The sequence below is a fragment of the Chlamydotis macqueenii genome, chromosome Z (genome assembly GCF_036417535.1).
Source record: "Chlamydotis macqueenii isolate bChlMac1 chromosome Z, bChlMac1.mat, whole genome shotgun sequence".
NCBI classification, from domain to species: domain Eukaryota; kingdom Metazoa; phylum Chordata; class Aves; order Otidiformes; family Otididae; genus Chlamydotis; species Chlamydotis macqueenii.
The window spans coordinates 10,169,476-10,194,622 of NC_141593.1; the positions used below are offsets into that span (position 1 = coordinate 10,169,476).

Here is a 25,147-nt window from a genome sequence, read left to right on the forward strand (position 1 = left end):
ACAAACAGCCACTCAGAGCGTAGATCCTTTTTAACTGGTTTGCTACTGTTTGTTTCAAAAACAAAATTTCCATCACACATGAAATTCTGTCACTTCCACGTTTGTCTTTGTGCTGATTCAGAAAGAAAAGATGATATTTTGAGACTTTTGTGATAAAGAGTATATCAAACTTCAGTATTTAATTTTAGTGAAGCAGATTTCTTTCTTCCTAAGATAAATTACACTGAATGAATAGCATTAAATACAAGTGAATATGCTAAATTGTGTTTTGACACAATGAAATTCAATGAGCACCCTGAGTGAAATAATTACAGCCTGTCAGCATGCATTGTTGAGAATATTCCTGCAGAACATCTCCATTTGAGACAACCTGAACGTTCGAAGGAGATGTCACCAGAAAAGGCATTACACTTGCACCCGTGCACTTGGCTTTCCAAATCCTGGACTGTGTCTCTGGGCTACTTCAATCCTACCCAAATGCAAAAGGGGGCCACATACAGGAGCAATTAGTTAAGCCAGGGGAAGTTTTTAAGTGCATTGTTCTCTACTTACAAGTGAAAACAAAAAAGGTTGGGGCTGAGGGTTGTTTTTTTTTTAAAAAAAAATCAAAGGTAATATATCTGCTAGTGATGTTTTTGTCCAGCCACACACCTCCTATTTGGCAAGAATCCTGTGTCAGCACCCTATTAATGCAAAATCATGTTCTCCCATGTTATTGCATCTGCAGAATCTCTTGCACTTGCGTACGCTAAAGGTGGATCAAGTCCAAGATCCTGTGCAGAATGAATGAAGAGCTGCCGCCAGTGCAGATTGCCAAAAAACCTGTGCAGACTGGGATGAGTGTTTGCCAGACTCTGTTACCACCAGTTAACACAGCTCCATGAGCCTGGTTAGCAATCTGCTTACGAGCGATACAGAAGCACAACGAAAAGATGCCATTCTGCCACGATTTTAAAATATGTTGCCATCATCTTTATGGGCACGAGAGCCACATGGCAGTGACAGCTCCAAACACTTAAATTTAACCTCAGTTGTCATAAAACATGCACATCTGGTAAAGACATGACTGATCAGTGTTCATACCTTTTGCTTCAGTTGTAAAACTGTCTGCTTTATTTGATGAAATTCCTTACAAGAGGCACAGCATGTCCCTGATTTTGCCACATTTTCAGATTTCTCAGGAAGCCCTGCTGAAAGAAAGCAGTTTCGAATACAAATTTAAAGATCCAAAGCAAAGAAATTCATAAAGTGTTTGCAAAAGCAACTTGAAGGTTTTTACATTTCCCTAGACTGTGAAAAGAAGAAAGAATCTCACCATTATTAATTCTTTGACTGTGAATTGCTATGTAAGACTGAGAAACTTCGCAAGGACAGCTTTGAGCTCATTTTTAAAGCAGCTGTTTCCAGTTAACAGTCCCCAAAGAATTTCTTTTTTTAATACCTCAAGAAGTTTACATCCCTGCTTTTATCTTTGCATGTAGGGTATACTAACCCTATAGATCTGAACTGATTTACAGTCCCCTGAAGGGCAAATTTTCATATGCTATAAATTACAGTAAAATCCCTCACAATATGGTCATTTCATTCACTTTGCACAAACTGCTCTTTATCATCACCAGTTATTCCTCCATGTGATGGAATCAACCTGAGCAGAGATGGGGATTGAGATTAATGACAGGGATTTAAATCCACGCAACAGAAAGGGTCACACCTGTTGATACTCCATATGAGTGGGATCTTTTCAGGAATCCGTTAAATGATTCCAACTGTAAGAGATATCGCAAATATTATTTTTTGTCCTTTTCCCATTCTCATATGCAATGAAGCATTTCTGCATCACAAAGAAACAAACACTGTTTTAATAGATGTCTGCTTAAAGAGAAAAATTGTTTCCAAAACAGAGGGTGACACGTACTCTAGGTGAGCTATTTTTCTTTCACATACAGTTGTTGAGAAGCATAAAGTGTATTGAGGCCCTCCAAATGACATGTGGCCTTGTACAATGTCACCTGGAAAGGTTATTGAACATGTGTGAACACTGACCATTCAGAGGATGTCTTGCAAAGGAAAAATTCTGCAGATTCTCCTGGGTAAAGCCAAAATCTTCAAAAAGCATCAACTACAATGAATTTAGCTGTTGTATCATACTTCTCACTTGGACAAACACTTGAATGTCTTTCATCTTTTCAGAGATGTGTATTGATTTTGAAAACATCAGCACCATTTAAAAAAAATGGAACTTTCTAATACTAAAGATATTATGTGGTACTTGACTTTAATTGTTTGCAGGGTCCAATAAGGAACACTGCACTCATTGGGTGGTCATCTATGGTTCACCATTGCACAAATTTACGAAAAAAGTATTTTCAGTATGTTTAGTCCATTCTATATAATGCCACATCAGGTATCCTTGCTTTCAGAAGACAATCCAAGAGTGCAGCACAGGCTGGGATCTATCCGGCTGGGGAGTAGCTCTGTGGAAAGGGACCTGGGGGTCCTGGAGGACAACAAAGTCAGTATGAGTGACCAGTGTACACAGTGTGCTGCTCCAGCAGAGAAAGCCAACAGGATGTTGGATTGCATCAACAAGGACCTCACCATGCAGAAACAAAGAAGCCATTATCCCACTCTACTCAGCGCTTGTCAGGCTGCACCTGGAGTACTGTGTCCAGTTTTGGTTTCCTGCTATGCAGAAAAGATGTGGACAGGCTGGAGAGGGTCCAGGGAAGGGCCACAAAGATGATCAAAGGACTGGGAAGCCTGCCATATGAGGAAAGGCTGAGAGAACTGGGTTTGTTCAGCCTTGAGGAAAGAAGACTTAGGGGACACCTTATCACCATGTTCCAGTATTTAAAGGGTGGCTACAAAGATGGAGACTCCCTTTTTACAAGGAGTCACATGGAAAAGATGAGGGGTAATGGGTACAAATTACTCCTGGGGACATTCCAACTGATCAGAAGAGGAAAATTTTTCACAATGAGAGCAATCAAACATTGTTCTTGTTGTGAAAAATCTCATCATCCTATGAGGACAGGCTGAGAGAGTTGGGGCTGTTCAGCCTGGAGAAGAGGAGGCTCTGGGGAGACGTTATAGTGATCTTCCAGTACCTCAAGGGGGCCTACAAGAAAGATGGGGAGAGGCTGATCAGTAGGGCCTGTTGTGACAGGACGAATGGTCCTGGTAATGGTTTTAAAATAGAGGGAGGTAGACTTAGATTAGATATTAGGACAAAATTTTTTACACTGAGGATAGTAGAACACTGAAACAGGTTGCCCAGAGAGGTGGTGGATGCCCCATCCCTGCAAATGTTCAAGGCCAGGTTGGATGAGGCTCTGAGCAACCTGATCTGGTTGGAGATGTCCCTGCTCCTTGCAGGGGTGTTGGACTAGATGGGCTTTGAAGGTCCCTTCCAACCCAAACCATTCTATGATTCTATGATTGGACATTTCTATGATTTGGCTGGACAGGGTGCTGGGCCATCCTGTCTAGATTGTGGTTTTGCCAAGAAAAGTTGGACCAGATTATCCTTGAGGTCCCTTCCCACCTGGTATTCTATGATTCTGTGAAAGGTTTACTTCTCTTATCTTCTAATCAGGTAGGTGAGGGCTGCAAGAGCAAGATGCTGGAATGACCACCAGCAGTAAGACATTGCTATTAGTGCTGAACTGATCAGAAGATTAGGAGGCAAAGGCTTGGGGCTTTTCCCCACTCATCAACTGCCTGGTCCCACAGCTGCAGTTATTTGGCACAACCCATGATATTCCTCTTTATTGTATTTAGCATTTTTATGGCAGTAAGCATGTTGCTCCTCCCAGCCCTTTCTGATAGCACACAGCTTGGTAACACCTGAACAGCTTTCTGTACAGTGTTCAGATGGCTCAAAGGTTTAAGGCCAAAAGGTTTTTACTTGGGGATTTCCAATGAACTCTACATAACACATAACAGAATTTCCCCAGATTGCAGCTATGTTGACTCCAAGAATATTTGGCCACAACATCTCCCAGAGAGACTCCTGCCTTTGGATGAAGATACCTGAACACGCAGCATCTGCTGGTTTCCTCACCGCTGCATTTCTAGTGCTAATAATTTTGCTTTTGACTTCTTCCAAAGCCTTTTTGCTCCTAAGTCTTCCTCTGATACATCAAAGAATCTGCAGCACACAGGGTTTTTTTTTTCTCTTAACAAGGAATTGACATGCTGTAGTCAAGACATCTCTTGATATTTCTATAAGGTAAGTTTTCTCTTTACCACAAGTCAGCATTGTGACTCTCTCATGCAATTCTTCCTCCCTCTCCAATTTTTCATCTTCCTTTAAAAAAAATCAGTGTTTTGACATGTTCCTTCTTGGACCTGTGTAGGATTTGCAGATGCACATGTGTAGAGCCATTAGTAAACATGCCTTTTTTTTAAACTCCAGTAAATTTTGGGTTTTGTATGAGTCTTACCCAAAATTTCTTTTAATAGCAATCTTACCAAATGAATTCCCTCATAACATGCACACAGTGTGTTAAGAAATGCTGCTGAAAGCAACATACAGTCACGGGGAGAAACTGCCAGAGCCTCTGCTATTTGAAACCTAATGCAATCCCACTTGATTCAGTGGAATTATGTGCAGATTAAGAAGCGGTGAATTTGGCATTGTGTTTCATTATAAAATACACTTTATCTTCTAGGAGGATGTGGTACACGGGGCTGACAAGTATAGATAAAACAGAGCTGTAACAAGTCATGGAGATGAATGTGGGGGGAGGTCAGCTAATGTTTGGGAAATATCATACCAGGGAGATTTCTGCAAATCCTGTTGGATTGACTTGTCGGAGGAAAAAGTCCAACCGTGTCACATAAGCAAGCGTGAGCTGTGCCCCAGGAGAGAGGTGAAATCCCCCTAACTCATACCAGACAGAGGTGATGATTTGCCCAGGGAAGGAGTCATCCATCAAACATTCGCTCCGGTCCCATCCGATCCTGTATCAGGACCAAACTATGAACAAAGCCAGAACAAAGCATGGATAAAGCCAGAAGCCACCTAGGACAGGCCAGAATGGGCAGGAAGCAATTAGACGGAGCCACCCATGTGCGGTGCAGATACGAAGGTCACCTACCAGGGTCAGTTTGGCCAGCACTGAGCAAGGCACTTACACAGCCTGTTTCCATTGCACAGATCCAAACCAGGGAACTAAAACTATTTCGGAGAAGGCTTAAACCAGCCCCATTATATAAAGGCTTTCCAAAGCACGAAGCATGACGTTGTTGTCCTGATGAGACTCCTTTTATCTCGGTAAGACACCGGTGAGCCCCGCAGCGCCTATCGATAAGAGATCTGCTTGGTGGAGTGATCTGTTTTCTTTACGTGAGCTTGAAGACTCTGTCTTACTGATACTTGAAGAGAAGGAGATGCTGGCGGGGGAGAGCTCTGCGGGGAGCTGTGCCGCGGGCGGTCTTTGCATGGAGACTGTTGAGTTGATCATCTGTGTTGTATTATCTGGGCTCAGCCTGCTGAGATGGTTTCACTTGCCTGCTTCAGCGCCGGTAGCTGTATTGTCTCCGTCAAACGCAACATGACTGTGGATGTGGGAAAAATGCTCCCTATTCTTGTGCCCCACTCACAAACCCAAAGCCCTCAGTAAAACTGACTTACAGAGACAAAAAAAGTGCCGGGATTGCAGCCTTCGGGCATAGCACAGTGAAAACGTGAATAATAATCCCCCGGGAAACACGTAACGTGGTTAAAGCTGGAGAGGGATACCCTACATGTGTTTTCATGTCTCTCACACTAAATTTTACACTAAAATCCGTGAAAAGCAGATCATCTGTTTGTGAGGAAGCAATCCCAGGGTGGATCCAGTGCTCTCCGGGCAGTGCAGGGCTGGGGCTGACCACGCGGTGGTGCGTCGCTACAGCCGGTTCCTCACCGCTGCTGAAAACCTCGATTTTCTTTGGGATGAGTTATGGACACAAGCCCTGCGAAACAGCGATGGTCACCTCCTCTTTCATTTGCACCAAGGGTCTGGCAATTCGTAACGTTAACTTGGAGTACAGCGAGGTAACAGAGCAGAAAGTGTCCTTCTCTGCTTCGTGCAGTGGATTTGGGAAATGTCTTGAGAGATGGTGGGTATTTCATTCTAGATTTACTACTGTAACTGACATTTTTACATGCTGTGTACATTCACTGTAAAATTGCTGGTTTTCAAATATTAGAATTATTTCCACAGCCTTGAATATTTTGAATGGTCAGTTATCCTGAATGCCTTGGGCATTACTCTGTCAGGAAATTTCAACTAGCCAGAGGAAAAGATAACTAAAAAAACTATTTGCAAGGGAATTTTATATAAGTTATACCTCTTTCCTTTATGACCCCCACACACTTATAAAGAAAATAAACCCTTTTAAAACTACAAGTAAAAATTAAAGTTAATGGAATGGCTCCAGTTACACTTTTTCAGGGGAAAATCAAAATTATAAATTGCTCTGGCCTTCCTGTGGTATTTGGAGCACCCAAATGATACATGTGTTCAGGCATTAATTGATGAATCTGTTGTAAGTCACCATTCATCAAAAGAGGGTTTGGGTTTTTTTTTCTTTCCCCAGAGCACAGGTTATTCTCTTTCTCCTTTCTTTTTAAATTGTCTTACCAATATTTAATCTGCAGTACTCTAAATGCTGTAATTTAATAACTACTTGCAGTAAAAAAAACATTAAAATCATTTATACACAGCACACATACATACTTTTAAACCAACAGTGAAAAGCACAAACAAGCTGCCCTTTGACCCCCTTCCCATCACATATTACTTTCGTAAAAAAAAAAAAAAAAAAAAAAAACCACCAAAAAAATCTTACCACAGTCACGAGACACACAGACTAATTGCAGATCAGCAGAATTCAGTGTTACTCAGCATAATTTAGCAATTGATTTAAGCAGTGCTTGAAAGGTGTGTAGAATTCCCCGGCACACCTTTTCTGAGCCTCTGAATACCCAGAGGCAGTAACCCAGGGCCATTTGCTAATCTCAGATGTCAGCGTGTAAATACAAATTAACTGAAATTAATTTAATTAACAGATGAAATTAATGAAGGCTTATAAGGGTTAGCATCAGTAGTTTTTTTTCCTTAAGTCTCCAGAGCTCTGGACTGCAAACTGGGTATAATCCAGGTTGGTATGGGAGCAAAATGTGGCTTTTAGCAGCTATATCCAGCAGAAATATTCTAAGCAAAGCAGTAACATTAAGTTTCACTGTTCAGCCACTCTGCCTCTCCAGGGGAAGATGCTTTCCACGTCCTTCAACATACTTGTGCTCTTTCTTTGTAGATGTGACTCCTGATTTACTGCTGTGTGTGTGCAGCTCATAAAGCAGAGAGGAGGAGAGTGCGTGGCAGGACTGCTCCACAGGTGCTCAGATGCCTCTGGAGATGGCCAGCAGAGAACCCAGGCTCTCCAGGGGCATCTGCCAGCTTTGGATCCCCGGCTCCGAGTGTGGCATAGGGAGCAGTTCCTCTCTATGACAGATCAAACTTTTAGACATCCCTCTGGCCCAAGATGTTTACCCACTACCACTAGCATATACCTTTATCCCCTTTGGTGCATGTCTTGCCGTCCTCCTCCCGGATATAACCTTCGTGACACTCACACCTGTAGCTGCCCACGGTGTTGACGCAGATCTGGGAGCACAGCGTCCCATTGCTCGTGGCGCACTCGTCAATATCTGGAGAAGAGCAAGAGTTCAAAAGTGTCCTAAAGCCAGGGTTTCAGACCTCAAATACAATAAAAGGCTTCCTTTAAAGCTGTGAATAGATTTTGTGGTTAAATAAATGAGTGACTGCAGCACCGCTGGTGCTTTGGGTTGGAGCTCTGTGCAAACTGCACTGCTGTTATTAGCACCCCTGGCATTTTATCAGTGAGCATCGCTTGGCTGTTTCTTTGCTCGGAAAAGCTCGTAAGCACAGCTTGATCCTGCAAACCTTGGCTCCCTGGTGCAGCAAACCACGCAGGGCAGGGCAGGGCAGGACTAGCCACACAAGGACCACTTGTAAATGATGAGTCCTGAATTCGATACTGGCCATCTGAACCAAACTCCAATGATTTATTTTCATAATTAGGCCTGGTCGTAGTGCTTTGAGAGTTACTGTTAGAATCATGTCTCTTGTCTCAGGCCAAAACCCCAAATATGGCTCAAACCTGTAGGAGGAATTAATAAAGGGAAAATTACATCAGCCCAACACTTCAGAGTGCTTGGGTGCGTATGTCTTGGTTTAGGTACTGCCTTCTAATAATTTCAGGGGGATTTAGATCTCTTGGTTCTGGGAACAAATCCATAACATAGTTAAAAACCACATTCCTTTTGTGGTAATGAGAATAAGAAAGGTTTCAGATCTAAACGGACTCCTAAAAGACCTGAGGGAGCAGGATACGTCACTGACCAGAGATGAGCCCAACGTGCACTCCTACCCACCCAGGCAGTACGGCTTCTCTCTGTTCCTGTGCCGCTCCCGATCATAACGGTACCCGGGGTAGCAAGTGCATAAGACTCGCCCAAAGTTGTCGGTGCACTGCTGTTCGCAGGGAGCTTCAGCACAGACATCATAATCTGGAGAGAGGAAAACGTGGTTAGGAAAATACCAATGGCAGTAGCTGGTTGATACTATGACAGCAAATATTTCACCTCTCTGCTGAGTAATAAAATCAAGTTACATTGATTTTGGGGCTTGAAGAAACCTAGAAAAAAACCATCCATAAGACATAAGCAAAGAATTAAAGGAAAATTTTAATTCCTACTCACAGCTTTACAGTGTTAGACTATTTTTAAAGTTGGATTTTAAGCAAGGGGAACTTTCCTAGTTTGCAGAATTTAAGAATTCTTCTCACAGAAATATTAAATTACTTAAAATATTTTTGTTGGTGTTTTCTTTTCCCCTAGAAATTTTTAAGTGCTGATAGCAGCATTTCCTATGCAGAATACCGTGAAACGCCATGAGGCTAACTGCCAAACCTGGGCAGAAAGTATATCTTAAAGAAAAGTTAATGAAAATGGCACAGTAATCAAAATTCAAAGCCAGATATAACCCTTCTAGCAAAGAACACATTGTTACAAAACCATAATCACTCCTAATAACAGCAATGTGCAGATTAGGGTATGGTAAGGTGCTGGCTGGGGTTGTCAGTGAAATCTCAGAGACTGAAGTCTCCATTTGAAACCCGAAGGAGGGTGAATCTGTTTCTGATTTCACTGCTATGTAGCAGCAGAGCTGAAGTCCAGTGAATGGACACCAGAGCAAAACAAGGTCTGACCCACATCCCTGCCCTGCGCGGGGCTGTGTTTGGCCCCCAGTGTCAGGCCCGTGGCAGAGGTGGGGGGAGATGGGCGGCCCCCAGCTGTGGGTGCAGGGGCTTCCACGGGGAACATTTCACAGGAGAAGACAGGAGCTGAAGCAGCATCTCATCTCAAAAACAGCTCAGGCAAACCCTGCTGAAGGTCAGGTTTTATGCCAAAGCAAGTGGCAGTTTCTGTGATCACTTCAGAGGAACATCATCCTTCACACAGCATACGTCTGGTTGTCACTGTGACCCTCCAGTGACTGGGTACTGGGGGCCACAGCAGCAATATTCTGTCCCTGCTCCAGGCCAAATACATCCAAACCAAGCCTAAGTGTTTCAGCTGAGTTCCCAGCAACACACTGTGTTTCCATATAAAATAATAAGTATAAAATAATTAAACCCCATATAGTATAAAATAATTAAAACCCAAACCATTATAGAGTCACACTAATGACTAGCAGACATCTCTGGGTATGATTATTTTTTCCAAACAATTAAAATGAACTCATAGATGGTAAAGCAAGTGGAACCACATTTGCTGGATGGAGTATACAGAGCCATGTGTAGCACTGGAGGTACGAGTGACAGTGTTCCAGGGTACAGAAAAGCACCAAATGAGACTTAACGAGCTGCTGTATATCACACCAGAGCCCCTTAGACCCAAAAAATACTATTATAATGGTGTAAGCATTCCCTGCCTTTTGAATAGCAGATATTCTTTTTTTTTTTTCCCCTATTTTTAATTCACAAGGATGTTGATTTTAACTCTTCAACTCTGCTTGCAGTGCTGTGGCAGTGAATGGCAGTGCCAGGACCCCCAGAAGGAACCAGGGTCGAATAGCACAGAGCCTTGTGGAAGCGTGGAAGAAAAACGTGATTCTTGCCTTCAAACACGGTTAGCCTGGGACCAGGTTTGGGCTTTTTAGGTGATGCTGGGGCTGTAAACTCCTGTTACATTTTGTGCTACTCAGCGATCCCAAATATAAAGCATTAGTGGCATTTTTCCTGGGCATGGTTCCAATTTTCATTCTCCTCTGAAATAAAATCTGATGGAAAACAGGCTAGTATGCCCAGCACTAAGATGAACATGTCTGCTCCTTAGCCAGCATGCCCAAATCCAGATGCTGGGTTTGCCTTCAGGCAAAATGAGCTCTGTCCTCACTGTGCTTCCATGAATAGAGGTGCCCTAATAAAATAATAGAAAGCAGTGCTGGAAGGGACCATCTTCCATCACAAGCAGGATTAGCTATGTGTAAACCTTTCCTCATAGACATTAATCTAACCTGTACTTAGAAATCCCTGAAGAATGGAGATGCCCCACCGCCACGCAGTCTATTCCCACGATTAAATATCCTTGCTGATAAAGCTTTGTACTCAAATCTAATCCAAACACCCCTCACAGCCATTTAAGCCCATTATTTTCATCCTCTTCTCAGTCATGAAGAACAGTTTACTCTCCCCCTTGCAGCAAGTTTTTACATACCTAAAAACTGTTATCACATCTCCCCTCAGCCTCCTTTTCTCTAGACTAAACAATGCCAGCTCTTTTTAATTGTCTCTCTTTTACCACAGTTCATGCAGCCAATCTTTTAAATACAGTTTTCACATCCACCTTAGCAGAGCTCCATCAAGACCATTGCTTTATTTACTTTCATACAAAACTAAGGAAGGGTGCAGGAGGTGGAAATCTCCTGGCTGGGGGTTCCCATGCAGTCAGTCCAGATCACACAGGCAGCTGTAGGCGGGTCCCACATCATGGAGCTGTGCCTTGGTCCTAAGTAGCTTGACTCCATCAGGAACAGTCCTCACAACTGGGATGAAATCAGGCAAGACCGGCTGCTCCACCTCCGCATGCTCTGCAGAACCAAGGATACACGTGCCCTCCCACGTTCAGGCCCCTTGTCTGCCAGCCCAGCCTAAGAAATGTGGTTTGAGGATGAATCAAAGCCACACGGTGAGGATCAGGCTGTTCTAGACTTTAGGAAAATACAAAAAACTGAAGGAGAATAACAAATGCCTCCATGTATGTTTCAGTGCACTCAGGAATGACAACACGGCATGGAAAGTTGTACCAAGGAAATTTCTGAAATAGCATTAGTGAGGAAAGAGCAGATCTAATTAGTGTTTGCCTGTCACTGAGTATTTTGCTCTGAATTTCTTGCACACAGCCAAGAAACTCGAGTAACAAACCTGTGGTAGGGAGACTGCTCTCCAAAATAAGCTGTTTCAGACTACATCTGACTCTGCTTTACTCTTGGTGATGCTGGGAGGCAGAATCTGATTGGAGCTGTGAGTCTCCAAAGCAGAGAAGAAGGAGATCAGTCAGGACAGAAGGGTGAGGAGCTCTTTTTTTGACCTGCTTCACTGGTCAGGTGGAGTAGGAAGAGATGCCACAGAGGGAATCAGACACAGAAAGCAAATTCCTCTTGATGTTTCCCGAGGATCGTTGCTCCCTGGTCCTGCAGCTGAAACCCAGAGTGGGAAGGTGAGTCCAAAGCAAATGAAATGCTGAACATGGGGGCATAGACTGATACTGGACTGCACTGTTTTCTGTTGCTTTTCAAGAGCAGACAAGAAATAACAGGTCAGAAACTAAAGATGGACATGGGCAAAGACACAACCCTTTGACAAAGGATCTGTTTAAGTATCAGCTGTCTAAGAAGGAGACTGGTGTCTTCCCAAGGCAGCCTTGTCCCAGGGGTGGACAAGGGAAGGTCTATCCCTCTCCCAGCCCTCCTCTCTGCAACCACTGCAAAACCATGGAGAAGATAGGGCTGGAACTACTTATGGCTTTGGCTTACCAGTGCTGGACTAAAAGGTGCAGATGTGCTTTAATAATCTCACATCTGTAATGTATTTCTGTGCCCGTGTCAAGATATACATTTCATACAGCCACTCTGTCAAGATTATGCCGAAACAATGTGTGAAGAGCCAAGCTATGTCTTGTAACAGCGTAAGTGAAACGAGTGCTTCATTGAATCACGTTTTTTGTCCCTGTACCAATGTCCCAAGATCGTCTCAGATGTTACAGCAATTCCTGTGGCTTCTGAATTTCAAGGCAAAATACAGATTGAGCTGAAGAAGAGGGAATAGAGATAGAAGGAAGAGGAGCCACAGCCAGCAGAGAAATTCAATTAGGGGCAGAAACTCTCAGGTTACTGAGATGCAGTTAACAGACAGGATTAAGAGAAGTCAGTGGGTACATAATAAAAGCTGCTTTCATAAGCACCTAAAACATCAAGAGATGACAATTAGAAGCCTAAAATAATATATTGCCATGGCTCTCATTTTATTTTTGTTCCTATTACTTCTCCTGCTGCATCCATTATATTTAGTGAATAACCAGCATATAAAATTGTTACAACTCATAAGAAAGCTGGAGAAGAGACTGTAGAGTCCTGGCTTCTTTCCACCCCAAAATGATTCAGGGCTTCTGCCTCCTACACACACAACAGCCTTGTACAACACAGCACAGCCACCTCCTCCAAGTGTGCATCTCGCAGTGGAGCTGTCGTCTCGCAGTGGAGCTGTCATCTCATGCCACACGCATGGAGACAAAACTCCCTGCAAAACCAGGGGACGAGTTGCTCTTTGTGAGCATCAGTTTCTCCCAGAGCCTACCCAGCTCCCTGGGGCTCAGGCTGGCATCGAGAGCAGTTTATTCACAAGGAAGAAGCAAACGCACAATTCCTGTTTTGTGAAGATGTGGGTTTTTTTTTTTCTTTTTTTTTTCTTTTTTTTTTTTAAGTGGTGTCCTAGTGTTTCCAGCCAGCAGCAAAGAAGATATAAATTAGAAAAAAAAAAAGGCTACAGGATCAGAGCTTGGGTTATGATCACTGTTGGCTGGAGACTGTAACTCGAAAACCAGTTGAGTCTCTCAGGCATGTTAATTTGTCACTTTTCTTTTCAAAACATCACCATCTCAAGCTGGGAAAACTCTCAGGTCAACCTGAGGCTTTCCATGTGTCATCAAATGGAGAGATGTGTTACCATAAACCAACTTTTTAACCTGCTTTTTGGAGCAAACAAGGTTTATTGGCTTGCTGTCTCTGGCCGTTTGCTTCTGCCTGACAGCAACTTCAGAGCCAATTTCATGCAAACTGGGCAAAGTGGTGGGAGTGATGGAAGAAGTCACATTGCTACTGCTCACATGAAGCCACTGGCTGGGTAGTCCCAACAGAGGCCTCCCCCAAGGTTAAGACAGGCTGAGCTCAGCCTTTTCTTAAATGAGATCTCGCTGCAGCAGCCTCTGAGTATTGGGACCCCAGTACCGCCTTTGAAGGTGTGCAGGTGGAGGGGAACGTTCCTTTTTCACTACTGCATGAACTACCCTGAGTAATTCTCTATCTCCCTCTGCCCCTGGTGACAAGGAAGCCATGCCCATGAGCAGGAGAGGTGGTGTAAGACAAACATTTGGCAATACTTTTCCCTCACTGACGTCTTGGGAAATAGGTAACTAAAGGCAGGATTAACTTGCCGAGTCACCCTCTCCCCGTGCACTCACAAACCAGATCAGCTGTGCCAGATCCAAGGGGTACGTGGGAGAAGCCACCAGCCAGGAAAGGTGTGCGCCTGGGTGCACAGAGGGCTCCTGTGTACCTAGCCAAGAGCAGAACGCACCCCCCCATTTGCAGCAGGTCATGGTACAAGATCTGTGCAGCCACGTGTACTTAGGGAAGGATCAAGGCTTGGCACGCTAAGTGAAATTTTTGGAAGACGCTGATCTTTTTATTTTCCTAACAGTTCCTTGGAAACAGTTCCCCCACTGACACATAAGATATGGCTTAGCCGGCGGTTATATCAGGATGCTCTTCCAAACTGGCAGTGTGGAGAACAGGGCAAAAGGGGAAAAACAAATACACGGGGACAGGGGGGGTAAGAACAGTGAAATCACATACCTTCAGGGATGCACTGTCCAAGAACAAATTTATAACCCTTACAGCATTTTTTCCTGAAAAACAATAAAATAAATAAATGAATAAATAAACATACTTGGCGATGCCTTTAAAAACAGATCACGGATGTGATGAACCAAACAAGATGAGGATCCTGAGCTTTGCAGTTGGAGGTACCTCAGCATTCAAGAACGCAACATGGGAACCTACCACTCAGTCAATGGGGCATTTTAAATAACAGCACGGCCAGAAACCTGGGGCTGGGTACCCCAGTGCTGACCAACTCAAGATCCCAAATATTTTCTGAAAACCCTGCTCCTTTGTGTCAAAAGGATGCAGCACACCTCGGTGCTGTCCATAGACACCAATTCAGGTCATAATTTTCATGATACAGTGAAGGGTGTTTTCAAACATCTGTCATTGCAATGTAAACTTGCAGAAAGGGATAAGTCTCAGTGAGGAGCACACACAGAATAAATGTTATCCGTCATTTCTCATCTTTTAATAAGTGAAAATGATAAGTGAAATATATTGGGTATTTCAACTGGAGCAAGAGTATCTTAGATAGACAGGGGGATGAAACTTCAGTGAAGAGTCAATAGAATACTTTTTATGTGCCTGTGATATGAACAAAGTCTGAGCACTTAGAAATTAATATTTCTTACACACTGGCCTGTAATGACATTTAGGCATTCACCTATACCCGAGCTTTCTGGGCAGTAAACCACATTAAGTCACCAGGACTCCCAGCAGCGCTGAGGAGCCTTCACAAATGAAGCCTTATCACCCTCAGAGCTACTCGCTGCAGGGACCTGGTGACCTTCAAAGGGTCCCACCTTGGTGGTGGCTACCAGGGCTACCACAAGAGAAGCAAACTGCTGTTCAGTGTGCTGTTTTATTGAGTCCACATGAGTCTGAGGGGAAAAAAAAACCCCTTGTATTTTACAGCTTCACAGTTTTTCATGCCTTGTGGACATGCTGAAATATCTGCAAAACTGGGAAACCATCCATTTGTTCTTATCCTTTAATTCAATAACTGACGCAGAAGAGTGCTATAAAGCCATAGCAGTCAATGACACAACACTTCTCTAGACAACACGCAGCCACCACAAATCATCATTATGTTGAATTTAAATCAGCTATCAGTTGCAACTGACCACTTAAAACAAACAATGCATTACTCCAAACTATGTAAAAACAAACATTGGCTCCATCTTTTACTCTCTTCTAAAGATTAGCTGGAATATAAATTATGCTTAATGAAGGTTGAAATTCTGAAGAGGAAGCCTTGCTTTGTTATGCAAACAGTGGTCCCTCATTAGACTTTTCTCCAAACAGTGCTGTGAAGTTTTATCTGCAAGACAAACAAATGCAGGAGGAATGAGTTCAAAGGTGCATCGGGGAGGCTGTTTCTACACTGCAAGCCATGCCGATGGCTTTCCAAGTGCACATTCATCTCCTCTTGTCTGTGGAAGAAAGGAGGCTGATAAAGGCTTGCTTGTAGCTGCTCTTCAGAGCAAGATGCAGCCTGGTTTGAGAGAGGGCTGGGAGACAGGAATGGAGAGGAGAGCATCCCTGCCATGAGATGCCAACCTGTGGGGTTGTGCCAGCCAGAGCTAAGCAGAGAGAGGGAGCAGCACCTTCCATAATTTCTGCCCTCCTCCCTGGAAACTCTCACTTGATTTCCAGGCTGAGGACCCTTAGGACTCCCAACCTTGGAGTGGCTTGTGGCAGCAGATGCAAACCTCAGCTGCTGCAGCCTGCTCCTGGGGAAGGGCTCACCTCCTGGGAACCTCGCAGGAGCTGCCTCTCTCAACTTGGCCAGCGACGGCTTTTGTCTGGACTTGCTGGCTTTCTCATGTCTAAATTGTGGTTTTATCCCCCTTCCTGGATTCTCCTGAGAGCCAAACCACTTGCCCTGATCAAACTCCTCTCCACACACTGAGACCCCACCACAGGCTGAGGTACAGCCATCAAATGCTGCCCTGGCACCCTGAAGCAAGCGTAGCCAGGGGTTGCTTCAGGTAAAGCAACCGGAAAATTGTGCTGCTCTGGCTGATAGCTAAGCCCCTGCTGAAGTCCCTCTCTTCAATGGCTTCTTGCAGCAATGAGTTCCACCAGGGGATGAGGTGTTTCTGACAAATCATTTCCTTGTTTTCAGTCTCCCTTTCAATTTTTGTTGAATTTCCCAGGGTTTAGTGGTAAGGAGATCTGGAAATACTTTTTCTAAATACCTGAAGTTTTTTCCCCATCATGAAAGCTTTAAATCACACCTGAAGAAGGGTTTTAGAGGAGGGATGCTCTGCTTTCAGGATCACATGCCAGAAACCAATTCCCCATGATAATCGGTTCGGAATTCAAGATTACAGATCTCTGTACTAGTGCAGCCTGTACTGAAGCATACAGCAGCATGGTTCCGCCAGGGAAACTGCTACTTTAGGGTTAATTGCAACCCTGGGATTTCTGCACGCTTTGTCTTTTTACATTCCTAAAGAGAAATCTGTCAAAATGATGGACACCTGAGTTGATCATTAGCAAAGGCATTTTAATAGCAATTCTCATTTTCAGACAACTAGCTCCAGGTTGACATGTCTAATCAACGTTGCACAGCAGCGATCTCGTTATACATAATGAGAGGTAAGAGGGGGTCCCCACTGATAATTTTAGCTACTGAATAACTTCAGCGAGGCGGTTGCTATGCAGCTGTACATGTGAGCATGCATCAAGCACAAACTAACACACGGCTGTGTAAAAAGCTCAACCACTAAAGTCTGGATCTCTGGGGAGATCAATGTGATTTGTTAATATTAAATCTGGTTTCCAAAAGGAGAAACGTCTGTTCTTTGTAACAGACTTACCTGTTACACCTTTTAATGGGGTGCTTCAGCTATAAAAAATACAGCAACTTCTGATTCTCATGCAATCTTCACTCAGGAGCATGCACAATCCCAAATTTGCAGAGGTTTTTGGGCACCATGACTTTGATCACTGCAATGTCTAGCTTTTGTGTTACCTATAAGAAAATCCATAGCCATAGGGACTCTCTCAAAGCAAAGCCGCCCTTTTTTTTTTCTGACAGGTGGATGCAGGAGAAACAGGGAGATGTTGAGCTACTCTGCTCTGCTCTGGAAGTCAAGGTGCTCATGGATGACTGAATGTCAGAAGATGGGATTTAGGGTCAAATCTTTGATAGCAATAAACACATCCGTGACTAGGCAGGGAGTGGATTTGCCTTTGTTGCATGTTTTTGTGCCTCATCACCCTGCAGACTGGGAGGGGAGCTGAGGTGTCCAGTAGCACCCCCATGTCCCATGTCGCCCCTTTGCCCGAAGCACAGTGGTGGACCAGCACAGCACCCCCCACCCCATCTTGCATAGCCGTAGTTGCTTGATAGCATCGCCCCAGACAGGCAGGACGAAAGGCAAGATGTAAGGAATGTGGCTTAATTAAGCCACCACTTTATTAAGTTAGCTTATCTGGCAGCTATCAGCAGTAACTCATCCAGTGCAGACCACGTTTTTTTCCCATAATTGTTTCCACCTGGTGCAGGGCTGCCGTTGCCCCCAGCCCACCTCCTGCTCTGCGTCGGGACACCGTGGCTGGCAGCGGTGCCGGGGAGACCGGGGTATGCTGAACCGAGAAAATACTTCAGGGTCCTACATCAGCTGAAATGCTTTGGCAAAGCAAATAGTAACAGGATAAAGATTTAAAGGGAGAATTAACCTGTATCTGTCCGCAGAAACACGCCAGCGGCTTGGGATATGACAATGGCTGGCTTGGAGCTGCTGGATGCATTATTGAAGGTTTGGTTAACTTCAGCAAAGAGGCAACTCCAAAACTGTAATGACAATAATGTTGAAAAAGATACGTGATGGCCATTTAAAGATTGAAAAAAGGGGAGGCAAAGGAGAAATGTGAAAGGAAGGGAAAAAGAAGTTTTATACTGGTTTCAGATCAACATAGTGTGTTAGGAAATTCTTACTAAAGATGTCAAAAGTAGAAACAGAAGACTCCAGTGTAGGAAATATTTGCCTCCTAGGAGCAAAGCAGACACAGAAATCCCTATGCTGAGTCAGAAGGCAAGTTCTTACAATAAAATATTACCCGTACTTTATCCCTACAATGCTGGGATTCAGACAGACAGACAGCCTCCAGGATGGCTCCACCCAGACAAAGGTAATTCAAGAAAAGGCTCTTTCCTTCCATTCCTCAGGGGCAGAAGCACACACATGGCCAGTTTCTATAGCTCAGCTCATGCCTGAGGTCGCTTCACTGGAAGATGGAGCAGCTCCATAGGTGGCCACACAGGTCAGATCCCCCCTTTCTGACATGATATTCCTGACCCATGGATGTCAGAAGAGTCATAGTTTAGGGGGCACAAGAGCTGCTTAATATTTTATGTGGGTTTAAATGCATTGACACTGTTCTCCGCGGTCAGTGCTGTAAAGACAAGTAAAGTCAGAAAGTAAAGACAATACAGTAGAGCAAATATATTTAATCAAGAACCCAATTCTCTATTGGGAAAAGATAGAGTTGTTTTTTTTTTTTACTAGGTTTCTTCTGACAATGTCATAACATGAACTCAGAAGAACTTGTGCTGTATCTTGAAGACCTGAATCAGCGAAGGCCGTGGCACGGCTATGTTTAATTGCACAAAGGGGTCTTTGTGAGACTGGCTCCTTATTGCGCCTGCCTAGTGTTTCCTTTTGATCACCCTGACTTTGAGAAACACACAGTGCAGCAAAACTGCATATATAAAATACAGCAATTAACCTACAAAAAATAATTAGAGAGCTATAAAAGCAAGCCAAAAAGGTACCTTAAAAAAAAAAATCCTTGTTTTTCTCATATTCTCTATAACATTTAAATGAGGGCCAGGTCTGTCTGCCAAAACATGCACAGACAAAGCCCATCTGCAGCGCAAGTGTATTAAGGAAGCAGCTCGGTAGCTGTGCACAGTTTTGCCATAATTCACATGTAGAGATTTATGGTGTAAAACTGAATGCACTTTATTTTTGTTTGCCTTTCTGTGGGATACATACCAAAATCTTGAGTAAGACAGGATGGCCTCCCTGCAGACACTTGCTCAGCATACACTTTGCCATGATTTCCAGGCTTAGTCCTTTTTCACAGTTTTGTAAAGAGAGAATTTATGTTTGCATTGGATGTAACACCAGGTCCAAGGCCAGCCCAAGCCCTTCCCGTCACTGTCCCAGCTGAGAGCGAATAACAGAGGGTACGGTGCCTGTCTTCCACTGCCTAGGAAATTCTGCAGCACCTATGACTGCGGTATGTACATGTGCACCTCTTTATTTCTGAATGAAGCAGGATTTGCCTGAACGACTACAGAGAGCCGTCCTTCACCAGCAAAGCTGGAACTCAGACCTCTGACAGCAAATCACTGCGACCTGTTACTTGATTTTTCTGCAAGTCATATTTTCAGTGATTAATGCGTTGCCTGAGTCTAAGCCGTGTTTCTCCCCAGCTACTTAAGTCAAATAAATTTACCCACATATAATGGTTTCATTTTTCTTAGAAGTGTCCTGCTATCTGCTCTTTTGCTCAGCTCTGGTTACTAAGACAGATACCAGAAATGAAATCCTGTTCCAGTCCTTGCTAATGGGAATGTTTTGATAAAATTCACAGTTCCTGGGCTCCTCTTCCGTGAACACAAGCCAGGGACCAGATTCTCCCCTGGCAAAAGCCACATACCTCCTTTGACACCAGGGAACTGTGCCAGGGCTTACCCAGGGAGGCTCTAACCAACACTCTTGAAAGCTCTCAGACACACTCCTTGGCTGCTCCTTACTGTAATATATTGTTTACTGACTCCTCTCCTCAAAGTGCTGTTTTGTGTCATCTTTTTATGGTCGAAGGGAGTTTTATGGCGCTGGAGTATAAACTGTGGTTCATTCTTCTCAGAAGGGACCTTCCAAACTGATACGGTGATTTGCAGACCCAGCAGAGCACAGTATTTGTGAATGCTTGAAGCTTGTTCTTCTTTTCCTTTTAGGAAAAAAAAAGACCTCAAGGGGTGCAAGAGACCCTTCACCCTGCGTGGGTATTGGTGAGGCTTGGAGTTATGATAGGTGCTGAGCTGCATGAAACTGGAGAATGCATAAAAAGCAAAACTCGACAGGTCTGGGGAAGTTAACCACTGAAAACATCTGTCCCATGTCCTTTTTGTAGCAGCCCCTGGACCTCTGTTCTCCATGGACACAGCACAGGACATCTCACCATGCTGAGGTCTGTGGTTTCGTTTAAGTAAATGAGATGCAATGAGGTGTTCAGCAGAGGTGTCCAAACAAAATCTAGGCAGGCAGACCGCTTCCCCAACACATCCCCCTGTGTCAGCAGATCAGCCGTCCCAGGAGACCATCACTTTTGGACCATTTTAGGACTTCTGGGATGCAGAGAAAGGGGTTGGTATGAAAACCCTGCAGGCAGTGCCATAAGAAAATAAAGAGCTCATGAACTTCTGCTCTCCACAGGAAGAAGTGGCAACAAATACTCAGCTTTTTGGGTCTCTTCTGGGCAGAATACAGACTTTTAGAAATGTTTCCTGTGATCCTTCCTTCCAATGTGTAATGAAAGAAAAGGTCATATTGGGATGTCCATGTGAACCATACAGACTAGAGCTTCACATTTTGGGGGAAGCCATAACACAATGCTACAGGGCCAGAATTAAAGTTGGCCCTTGTTAGTCCCTAGGCCAATCAGACCCTTGGTGCTGCAAACACATTGACTAAACACAGACTAATCAGCTTTTTTTTTTTTTTTCTGTAGCACAGACCAGCTGGTGGTACTGGTGACCATCAGTGCTTGTATCCACTTAGCATGCTAACATTCAAAAATGACTAAGTGAAAATCTGCCTGTGAATATTCTCTAAGCAATGAAGGAAACTCTCAGAAGAAAAATATTACACAACTTCAAAAAGGTAATTACCCCCAATGCCACTGGAAAAGCCATTTGTTGGATACTTTACATGCATGTGAACATCATCCTCAAAATCACATATGTGATTCCTTCAGTGCTGGACTGTACTTTCTTCATCCTTTTCTTGGATTTTTATTTCACTGTGGGTTTGTTTTTTTTTTTCCTAATGCAAGGGAATGCTCATGTGGTTTATCACTAGTCAGCATGTCAAAAATAGCAGAATGATTAAATAAAAGACTTTTGACTGTTCTCATCTGCTTAGACTCAGCTTTATATACACGCTGTCAGCTTTGTCTTGCTTTTTTTTTTTCTTACAAATTTCTTTTATTTTCTGGCATTGTACCAAGAAAATGATTTTCTTTAGTTTTGCAGGTGAAGTTGGTATGGATTTTACAGAACCATATTAATGTTTGACAGGTGTGAAATTTGAGGGGAAGAAAAAAAAATGAATTTTGTACAAAGGTAGCACTGTTTGCATTTACTACATAGTCTAATGAACTGGCAAAGCATAATGCATCCTCATAAAGATACTGTCATTTCTAAGAACATGCAGCCTTCTAAATCTCAATTGAAATTATCCAAGATTGAGCCTGTGTTTTAAAATAACTTCCCGCTTTGAGATTTAAATTATGAAAAGCGAGCAAAAATCTTTTTTTTTCCACCACCTCTGACTTCCAATTAGAGGACTGCAAGCCAAATTTCCTTCCAAGTCTGTAAATAGTATGTCTTGCTGACGGCACACATTCAATTATTTATGTAACTCAAGGTGAGCCAGAGTACAAGACTAATCACACCACATCTGTCCTGTCTCTTAGATTTTTTTTAAACTTCCATGACTCTTCATTTTGTAGCTCCAATTTCCTATCAAATATCCATGTGAGATAGAGAGTAATAAATTCCATTTCAGTACGGAAGGCAGAGCCAGAGCAGCGCTGCAAGGAGCTGCGCTCGTTCGCTGGCTGCTGTGCTGGTGCTCGGTCACTGGAGTCAAACAGCAATAAATTGCTGGCAAGCTCTGAGACTTACGGAATCCAGTCCAATCCAGCCCCGTTTATATAGCATGTTTCATCAACAAGATCACAAAAATGCTGCATAAGCAATCTCTAATAAACTCCTTTTGATAAACAATAAAGGCAAGCGCCTTTTACACACGCATGCACAGAAGAACACATCATAGAAACTATGCAAGGAAGTTGGATTTCTAAAGCTGGTTCTCCAAACAGGACATAAATCCCAATTAACCTCCAGAGACAAGCTAGTAACTCAGCCTACGTTCACTTAGGGGTGAGCTGCTGCCTAAGAGCCTGATCCTGATTCCGCAGAAATGCCTGGCAGCTTTGCCATGAACACGTGTCAGGATGGGAACAGGCTGGGACCGAAACTTGGGATGACAGGTGAGCACATGCTCAGCTCTGAGGATGTGCTACAACTGCACTTCTTGGAAGAACAGTTCTAGACAATCACTTGTGGCATAAACTTAATCAATTCTGGCTGAAATTTGTCATTGGAAACTGCTGCAAACCTCTTCCTGGGTTTGATGGATTCAGGATTTGACATGTACCTCGGCTTCTGTACTCCCCCCAGGCGCATGCCATCCATCTAAACCCTAAACACAGACACAGATATTTAACCCAGGCTTTTCACATGGAACATTAAAAAGCCGTATGTCAGAAATTGCAACTTGCTTTCAATTATGAAAGGATAATTTGTGATAGTTCTTGAAATTCAACTCTGGGAAGAAAGCAAGCAAGTAATTCCAGCCAGGCTAACATTTCCGATCTAAATAGTCTGGAAGAGACAGACACAAAGCCATTACCTTTTAGGAAAGTCACATAGCATGGAAAAACAATTTAAGAAAGCTGCAGCTCTGAGCACCTCGTTCTGGCTGGCTACCCACAACGCCCAGATGACACCTTGGTTTCCAGCCCTGAGCTGGAACTAACAGCCTCCGTGAGGAAGATGTCTGCATTTGGATACCTCTCTGGTGTGGAAAACTCGTATTGAAAGGACAAAACACCACGCAGGGTGCAGAGGTTTATGTGAATTGTCCCAGAATAATGAGAAACTGGGCACTCTCTATATACCATATACAGACGAGGGGTACAAAATTGCTCCTATCTTCAGAGCACACGCTTTGTAAGAGTGCAAAAAGCATAGTGACCTAATTTTATACATTATGAGTCACATAAGGGTACTTAACAGCCACTTATGCCTAAGGAGTTTTATCCTTCCAGTACTGGCTTAGAGTCACCAGGGCATGACCCTGCTTCAGCGCAGCCACAGGAACTTTTCAAGTCAAGGTTTCAGCCATTCTATAAGCAGCAGAAATAAACCCTACAGAAAAAAAAAAAAAAAAACAGCCCCGTAATTTTAGAAAAACAGATTCACAGCGTAATTTTGGTTGCAAGAGACCTTTGGAAATCATCTGATCCAAGCGCACCTGACAGCAGGGTTAACTGCTCAGAGACTCACCCAGATGGCTTTTGAATGTCTTCAGGGATGGAGAATACCTCAGTTCTCTGGAACCCTCTTCCAGAGTTTAACCACTTCACTGTGCATTTCACCCCTTCATATCTACCTAAAATGTCTCTGCTCCAACTCGTGGCTCTTGTTTTATGTCCTTTTCCTTCTCACCACTGATGAAGGTCTGGCTTTTTCTCCTCTATAACTCCTCATTAGGCAGCTGGAGACACCAATTAAATTTGCCCCTTAGTTCCCTCTTCTCCAGACGGAGCAATCACATCTCCCTTGGGCTGTTCTTGAATATAATATGCTCCAGTCCCTGAGCATCGTAGCTCGTTTGTTGATAAGTGTACAAAACTGTAGGTAACCAAATCAGAAAGTATTACTAGCAGATATTCTTTAAAAATATAAAAGAAGTGGGAATCTTAAAACCAACCAACCAACAACAAAAAAGAAGGAATAAAGAAGTTATTTGCTATATTGTAATGGAATTGCAGCTTTGGTCCCCTCCCACTGTTTTCTCTCCCCTTGTCTCTCCATTTTCACAATAAAATTTTAAAAGGAGAAAAACTGAAAAAAAAAAGTCATAAATCTTGAATGAAATACAAACAATGCTATTTGTCATGACAGTATTCTCAAACAAAAGAGCTGGCCAGCTCTGATCACTATCTAAGCAACAAGGCCAAGTTAAAATTGTGCTTCTAATATATTTTCAACATCAATAGCAGCAATGGAATTAAATTCTTAATGTAAGCCCTTGGAAATCTCTATAAAGACACTAAGAAAGATATTATTTCAAGAGTGTTTAACTGATCCAGATGTTTCTCTCCTTTTTCCCTCTGTTTTATTGTTCCCGGAGAAGACCTTGTAATAGCTGAAACTGCTTATTAAGTATACAGACTTAATGAATAGGACAAGGAAAGAAATAACTCTTAACATAACATGTTCACAAGCCAGATCCATGTTTATTGTCCACACAGACGATACCAAAATACTGTCTATTTGCAGAGCAGTCTCTGTTAGGACAGAATCTGTCTCTGTGAACCACCTCCAGCATACAAAAAAAGATTCATTTTTAAAACAACGCAGTACAAAAGTTTGCTGAATTATGTAGTGATGCTGTACCATGGCCCAAGTGCCAAGGATTATTTTTAGAGCCACACATCTGCAGGTTATTTGTTGCAGGGTAGGATGGATGGAGTAAATCCTGAAAAAAATTCACTAAGCAGACAAGCATTACTGGAACGAGCTGTTATTTATATGGTGTCACTAGAAAGCTTGGTATCTGGGACGCAGCAGTGGTGTCTGCGCTGGCTGTGCGGCTGCTGCTGCCCTGCTTAGACTGCAGTCAGCAGATGATGGAAAGTCCATAAAGCAGCTTTTTGATGTGGCCATTACCTCCTCTGTTAAAAATGGCAGGAGGAGGAATGCCATCCAGCCAATGTATGGGCTATGGTGATTTTAGCACGGGGTGTGCCAGACCAGCGGTGCCCGCTGAAAGTGAATGCATCCCGCTCCTCTTTAATTTGAGCAAATGGGT

General features: G+C 43.4%; 1 protein-coding gene across 2 annotated transcripts in view; it reads right to left on the reverse strand.

The window, feature by feature from the left end:
- The window catches only part of CCBE1 (collagen and calcium binding EGF domains 1), a 105,226-nt gene that overhangs the window by 12,279 nt on the left and 67,800 nt on the right, over positions 1-25,147 (reverse strand). For both annotated transcript variants that reach the window (XM_086771237.1, XM_086771238.1), the window contains exons 3-6: positions 14,211-14,263; positions 8,450-8,584; positions 7,565-7,702; positions 1,084-1,190 (exon numbers count right to left, since the gene is read on the reverse strand). In XM_086771237.1, coding sequence (XP_086627363.1) covers positions 1,084-1,190; positions 7,565-7,702; positions 8,450-8,584; positions 14,211-14,263 — 433 coding nt within the window. The remainder of the gene's footprint in view (positions 1-1,083; positions 1,191-7,564; positions 7,703-8,449; positions 8,585-14,210; positions 14,264-25,147) is intronic.